The sequence below is a fragment of the Clytia hemisphaerica genome, unplaced genomic scaffold (assembly GCF_902728285.1).
Source record: "Clytia hemisphaerica strain Z4C2 unplaced genomic scaffold, Clytia hemisphaerica genome assembly, whole genome shotgun sequence".
In the NCBI taxonomy this organism is placed as follows: Eukaryota; Metazoa; Cnidaria; class Hydrozoa; order Leptothecata; family Clytiidae; genus Clytia; species Clytia hemisphaerica.
The window spans coordinates 143,489-151,074 of record NW_027103358.1 but is presented as its reverse complement, the minus strand read 5'-3'; the positions used below and the strand labels follow the sequence as shown (position 1 = coordinate 151,074).

Sequence of the window (7,586 nt, the reverse complement as noted above, 5' to 3'; positions counted from 1 at the left end):
AAAAAACTTTTTTGAAGGTATTTTATCAAATATTAGCACACATTTGAAATAAAACGACAGAAAAAGGTCGCTTAGATAAATATATAGTTAATATATATTTTTACATATAAGTTTGATATTTTTCATGTTAAATAATTTTTTAATATATTTTCGACAAGTCATTTTTTAATATACTAAGCTTCAACTGTGAAATTTTTTTGTAACATAAGATAAATCACTTGGCTGTTATTCAGAGGGGGTATTAACTCCTTTTATATTTTCTTTTGTTTTATTATAAACGAATTATATTTTTGCATTTGTATGATAACCCCCTTTACAAAGTTGACAATGGTTGAAAATAATTTCAAAACTTTTTTCTTTCATTTCTCTTTTCTTACCAGCATGTCAAAATATTTAGCTAGTGGCCTTTAACACGCCAAAAGATATTTTCTTTTTGTTGAGGGGACTCGAATTATTATTCCTTTGTATAATTCAGAGTAACAATGTTTGCGACTTGACACAAGAAGCCGAAATTTGTTTTTTTTAATTCAAACTTTTATTTTTTGTTGTTTTTAGTTATATCTATACTACAGACAAGACAACTGAAAATATTGTGAATATCTTTGTGGCGAATTAAAGAAAGCACAACGTAGCAATGGACGAATCAGATTATCAATTTAAAGATGAAAATGAAGAAGAAATCACTATGGTTAGAAGGTGCGTAAAATGAAATTTCAAGTCCAGAATATTTTACATTTTATAGGAACTTCAATTTAGATACTCTCCCTGACTTTCTGTTTCTTCTAGCGCTTTGTATACCCTCATGGTCTTGTGGAAACTTTTCTTATATATGTGAAGAGCTCAGAGTCACAACGTTCTACACGTCCGGGCAGTTTTGATGCTATCCCAAACTTACTATATTTGATACCGATGTGGACTCTTTTGTATTAGAGTTAAAGTTAGGACACTGGGATACACCGCAATTGTTCAGTGGTGAAATCAAAGAGATCTGGAGAAAGAGAAAAGAGTAGACTTTGGAGGGTGGATCCAGGGTATACTTCGGGAAATAGCGTACTAGCACAGAAAGCCTAACTTTTATAGGTCCAGCGGGAAATTTTCGTTCAATTTTAGCCGGTTTAAGAACATCCTGAAAAAGACACCAGTGCAAAAATTAATTATAAATTCATAATGATGAAATGTTCTTATAAAAAATCCAATTTCTTTTCAATTGAAGTTTCAGATTTTAGTGATAAATGAATTTTATATTCCAAAGTAAAACATTAAAGTAATTAAATCTGGAATAAATTGTGACAGTGTTTTTTAAGAACGAAAGCAAACAACATAATTCAACAAAATATTTTGATTTAGTCTATGTTTCTCTTCTTTAAAGGTCGCCGACGTTTAAACACTTGAACATTAAAAAAAAAGTTTATCTAAATATTAGAGAAAATAATCTTTTGTATCCCGTTTCCTTAGCGCAATTTTCCGGTAGTAAACTTCATGGAATATCTTAAGCTTTGCAATTGCCGTTGAAGGGACGTGGTGCCTCCAACGTAAAATCTTGGGATCAAATATCTAATAGATGAAGAATCGAGGTCGGTCACACTCAATCAAATTCCAGCTGGCACGTTTATCTAACGTCCACAACGTCCATTTAAGGCTAGATTATAACGTTGAAATAACGTTGTGATATTGATTCTGTCCTGATATATACATCCTCCTGTCATACACCATCGTGCTATAGACCCGGTAGAAGCCCCGCTCCACTGGAAAATTTCTTTCTCGTTGGAAATAGCCCAATATTTCTGCCCCACTGGGAAATCGAGTTTGACTTAATCCCAATTTGATATCCAGTGGGAAAAAATCAAACTCAATAATTTTTTCCATTGTATCTTTTGAGCTTATAACAATAAAATTTATCCCCATTGGGATTATAATGGAAAATTTCATCGCCACTGTGGGAAAAGTCCCACCGGGTTTGTGAAACAGGGGTGTTGTTTTAGATCCGGTGATACGCCAAATCAACACGCTATCTTCAACGAAGAAACTCAAAGTGAAAAGAATCCACAAATTTTAGTTTTAAGATTCCCCATTTAGATTTCTAAAATGCAATTTGTCATTGGCTCAGGTAAAAAGTATTCAAAGTAAGAGAGAAAGAAATAGGAAAGCGAATAAGTTTAGTTGGACGAGTTCCAAAAATGTCAATAACCAAATATAAATATTTCTAAATAAACGACAATTTATTATTGCTTCAGATATGCGGTCGATGTTTTGGTAAATGCGCTATTTTCTTTGAAACAATATATTCAAACATCTTTCGGAAATTTATTTTAAAATAACGTTTCTTTTCCTCTTTTCCAAATGGTGACTTGTAATGACCACACCCGAAAAACCAGGCTAGTTTCAAAAATCACGCTCACACTTTATTTTAAAGCCTCTTACTCGGCGTTTATCCTTAAGAAACCCCACATTACTCCCAAGTTCTTTTGAAAGGCCTTTTACATCATCAACCCGTTCGAGAAACGGACCAGGCACAAATGGAGTTTAATTGGGTTCGTGACCACTAAGGGTCAGAGAATTAGGAAAATTTCAACTTTTTACCTCCTAGTACCCCCCCCCCCCCCCGGGGATTTGGATATCTCTTCCAATTCAAGGTGGAACCAATTAATAAGATGGCAAGGTTTTTATTTTTTGCATTCGGTGTTGCGTGATTTTTGAGAGATTATTAAATATTTCATAAGTGTGGATTTGAATCAGTGCTATTTTATATTTCGAGGTAATAAAAAAAGATATTAAATTTTCTAAAACAAAAGAAACTTTGGATAATATTGATAATAAAAGACAAAGTTGTAAAAAACGTTTATTAAATTCTTTTGCGCACTTGAAAACAGCAAGATATTTCTATTCTGTCACGATTTCAAATTAAATTTTATATCCAGTATATTAAGTTTCAAAAATACGTTTATAATGTTGACAAAATCTATTGTCACTCGTCATAGAAAAAATATATCACGAATATATAACTTTTTTTATTTGCCAAGTCTTAAATCTTAAAACTTAATCAAAAAATGTCAACAACTTATTTTCTCTATATCATATAATCATTGATTTCAAGCTTAGTAGACATAATTTTGATTTTAATCCTTTTTTCTGACCAACTATCAAATAGATGGACACTTGGTGACTTTGATACCCTTGGGTACTACCCTGCTTCTCTCCACAAATACCCTTAACTAAAGGAGAATTCTGTCCTAATGAGAGTGAAACTAAATATAATTTGTATTAAGTGGCACATTCCCCTATTTTCCCTCAATATCAAAATGACGGACCCTTATATGTACCCTTATTTATGCATTTAACGTGAAACAACCCTGAGGTTATTATTCTGCACATCAGTCCCTAGACGATGTTATCGTCCGTTACAGTGATAGCAAAGGCGGGAAAAAATGGCGGTATGGCGTTATGGCGGTATACTATACGGAAAAAAATCGGCGGGAGAGTTTCGAAGAAACGACTGGCAACTCTACCGACTGTTAACTCTTTTCGGCAAAAAAACCCGTTTGCGAATTTTCTTCGGCTTTGGGCTTTTTTCTTAGATAGTGATTCGTCTTAGACTATAACATAGTCTAATCAGTCCCTAGAACAAATGTTTTTTAACAAACTAGAAAATAAGGATATATGACCCCGCAGTTTCAAATCTTTGTAAAAAGTTCTTCTTAGATTATTGATTTTCAGAACAATTCCCCCAAACCAAATGAATTGTTTTGTTTGGGTATAATATATCAACTTAGGGAGTGGGTTAAGTGATTCTAAAGATGAGAAGAACGTCACATAATTTTAAAAATTATTTGAGAACAATTTTGCAGCATTAAAGAAATAATTCACTTTTTTAAAAGTAGTTACCGACAATCAGTTTATCCAATTTGTGGTAATAAAGTCGGCATTTGCAAACAAATAATCTGACAGCAGGGATAGAAAATATTTTCCTAATTGCTGTCTCTACTCCGTGTAAGATAATATTATTAAGCAGCTTTACAGAAGTATTTGAATTTGTGGCTTAAATAAGTATAATAACTTTCGCTAATTCCAATTAGTAACCCATGACAACTTTGATTAGATAAGAATCAGGGATTGACTTGATTTTAATATGAAAATATCAACAACATGAACGTGATAAAAAGAAAAAAGATATCTTTGACTATATTTGAAAGTCGTCGTCAACTCGCAACTACTTGTCAATCTTATCTTCTATCTTTTAAATAAAGTTCTTTTTAGTCATCGTCATGTGGGAAAATATTGTAAAAAAGTTTTGACATATATCTTACATGATAAACTTTTCTAAAATTGAAAATATCTCAAAAGCTTTCCGCACTTTGAAAACAAAACAAATATTATAATCTCATAGCGCCGACCCCCTGTGTCGCGAGTATTTTTAATTAATGTTGACTTATATTTCATTAAATATCCAGGGGGTATATTTGACTTCTGTCTATATCTAAATACTACTTTAAATTTAGGAGTGGCTTTCGGGATAAAGTACTCCAGTAAATGATTTTAAATTTAATGTAATGACTACAAAATAAAGGAGATAAAGGACAAACCATCACAATATTTTAATTATAAAAACTAGACTCATTCTTAAAAACATAAAACTGTTAGTACATACTTCATAAACCCTGTTAGAATACTATGCGTCGGCGGAGTTCATCAAACATCCCTGGATACATTTATAAGCCGTTGTGTCCACCATCAAAAAGGTATTAGGTATATATAGTCATTGCGTTCTAAATATGCCAGGTCTTATATTTAGAACGCCATATAGTATATTTAATTTCTATCGTCACGCAAAATCGAGATTTGCACAAAACATGTGATTTGCTCGTATGCAATTTCAATGTTTCTTCATCTGGATAAATCAGTTTCTTTGAAGATGCAACATTCGTCATTATTTTCGAACCAATTAAAAAAGGGTTTAAATTATGACAAATCTTTTCTGCCTTTCAAGTTCTGCTTGACGAAAGCTGTTTTTTAGATGGATACTAATCACTAGGGTGGTCAGTAGGGCGGACCTAATCTTCCGGCAACGTGCGTGAAATTGACAGACATGGATAAAGAAGATGAAATCTCGATTCGAATTCCAGGAAAATGAATAAGGCTTTAAAATCTCAAATTAAGATTTTCTTTATGGTCTCAGCTCAAAGTCACTCTGGTTGTTTTCCCACCAGCCACTATTATTTGAATAATTTTTCCAGTGGATAAAGGGAGGGTATATTGACACTTGAAAAATTAGGAGCTGTCCTTTTGATGATGAATACCATTATTAATTAACAATCAGAGAATCATGTTCGAGTTATTTTTTCTTCATTTTATTTTTCATTAAAACCACGACCGAACCGATTGACGTTAATAGGAACTAACCTTTAATTACTCTAAACGAGGCTTGGCAGAAACTAAATTTTCTTCTTTTCTGTTCCCCTCTAATCTGTTCTCAATTTTTAAATTATCCAAAAGATATCGGCTTTTAAGATAGTAACCCATCCTTTGTTGGCTGAGTAAACACCTATAATTTAATCTATTAAATGACGCGTATACCTTCTCTATGACAAAAAACTTTGCGCAAATTATATTAGAAAATTAGATATGATTATTTTTCTGATCTAAGAGAATTACTCTATGTGTGGGGTTGTTGGATTTTGAAAGATTATCATCAGTATTTGACGATAATTTGTTACCTTGATTCAAATTGATAAAATTGTTGAAGCTTTTTAAGATGCTGGATTTTAGAAGGTACAGTAATAGAGAATATGCTAATTCATATTGTTATCAAGCACTCCAAATCGTGTTTAGATCAGTTCAGCCTTGGAAGGAACAGAGAAGGAGATGAGAAATCTTGCGCCCCTCAAGAACTGGGGGTTAATTACTTAAAGTGGGCAAAAAGGCGATTTACTTCAGATTTTAATATTTTAAGAATGTTGAAGAGCAATTTCACGTTTCACCTTTTTAGCCTAAAAATTAAAAACAAAAATTGGGTGTTTTAGAGTTCATAAAGCCTTAACAGTTCTTATATTGTTCTCACATTCTGGCCATCGAAAACCTTTTTTCCTACATAATTTTTTCTCCCTTTCAATGAAAACTTCTTCTTTTTTCAACCTTTAGATCAGACCATTACTCCAGTGACAACATCCCAGCTTCTGAGAAACCGCGATGGCCGGTCGCCGGAAAGAAACGTGGACGGCCAAGCTGTAAAGGGGCCGACGCCAAAGAATGGATGGATATTGAAATTTTCAAACTTGTCGAACTATGGGAAAAGAAAGATATTTTATACAACACGAAGCACCTTATGTATTACAATAAAGAGGAGAGGGATAACGCCGTGAAATATATCCAAAAAGCACTGAGTGAAAATGACATGCATGCTACTATAGAACAAATTACAGATAAAATGACTAATTTGAAATGTTATTACGGAAGTCAGAAACGTAACATGGAGAACATGAAACTAAACGGCGGCGACGGGAACTACATCAGTCCTTGGAAGTTCTTCAACCATTTACAATTCTTAAACGGCCATTTCTTGCAACGTACTCCGACAGCACGCCGACGTTACATCGTCAACCATCATCAACATGACGGACCTGTCAATTACAAACTGACCAATGGGACGAACGGGAAACCCATGGTTAAAAAAGAAGGTCACCTCCACCAGTTTCCTTATGAATCCACACCAAACCCTGCTAAAATCACCATGGTGGACCCATACATTATACACCAACCGAAAGCTTCTATGGTCGACCCTTACGCTAAACCGTACCCTGACTCGCCCACTGTTACCATCAAACCTTACAAAGGTCATGACAGTGGATACTGGGACGAGCCCCCTCATAAAGTCATCGGTCGCTCCTCACCACCCTACACTAATGGGGTAGCAGATAGGAAAAAAGCTGGCACCCCACCCCATGCACCAGGATCAAGGCCCTCATCTACCGGCTCACCGAGAAGCGAAAGTAACAGCCCTAAAATGAAATTGAAATCTGAAGATGACTGCTTTTCAGAACTTATTTGCAAAATGTTAAATCAAATACCTGAATCGGAGGAAAAAGCAATGTTAAGACTTGAAATGCAACAAAAAGTGATTGCATTACGTTACAGATCATAGATTGGATGTGATATCTTATGTTAGTAGGTGATTCAAAGTTATGGTTTTTGGTGACAAAAGTTTCTCGGTAAATATTTTCTATATTTTGATAACAGCAACAATATTTTTGATATTTCATAAATACAACTTATTAAAGACAAGCACGATATAGAGGACATTCAATTCCAATAGAGAATTTTGCCTTTTTTAGGGAAGTTGTCAATGTTGTATTTGCAGTTTTCAATTTTTAACGACAGATTTAGTAGACGAAAATATTTCCTTCAAAGAATATTATTCACACACAAATAATTTTTGTTCAATTTGTTACAACGATAAAATTCATTTTGTGTTGATCATTTTTACCCATACCCCTTTGTACATTTTGATATTTATAAACTTGAGTATATTTCTATATGTAGTTTTCATACAGATTTTCATGAAATATATACTGTATATAGTTTTTTTGATTAAA

General features: G+C 33.4%; 1 protein-coding gene across 2 annotated transcripts; it reads left to right on the top strand.

Annotated features, from left to right (window-relative positions):
- Window positions 1-535: 535 nt before the first annotated feature.
- On the top strand, window positions 536-7,586 carry LOC136821170 (uncharacterized). 2 transcript variants are annotated; one of them, XM_067077405.1, is made up of 2 exons: window positions 536-696; window positions 6,136-7,586. In XM_067077405.1, the coding sequence occupies exons 1-2, from the start codon at window positions 635-637 to the stop codon at window positions 7,133-7,135; spliced, it is 1,062 nt and encodes a 353-aa protein (XP_066933506.1). In that variant the 5' UTR covers window positions 536-634; the 3' UTR covers window positions 7,136-7,586. The 2 variants fall into 2 exon arrangements, with proteins under 2 accessions (XP_066933506.1, XP_066933513.1); XM_067077412.1 differs by lacking the exon at window positions 536-696 and adding an exon at window positions 5,662-5,766.

Bases quoted from the DNA above. Each gene is read 5' to 3' on its own strand.
- LOC136821170 (XM_067077405.1), top strand. From the start codon at position 635: ATGGACGAATCAGATTATCAATTTAAAGATGAAAATGAAGAAGAAATC. The intron at 697-6,135 runs GTGCGTAAAATG...TTCAACCTTTAG, and splicing joins GAAATCACTATGGTTAGAAG to ATCAGACCATTACTCCAGTG.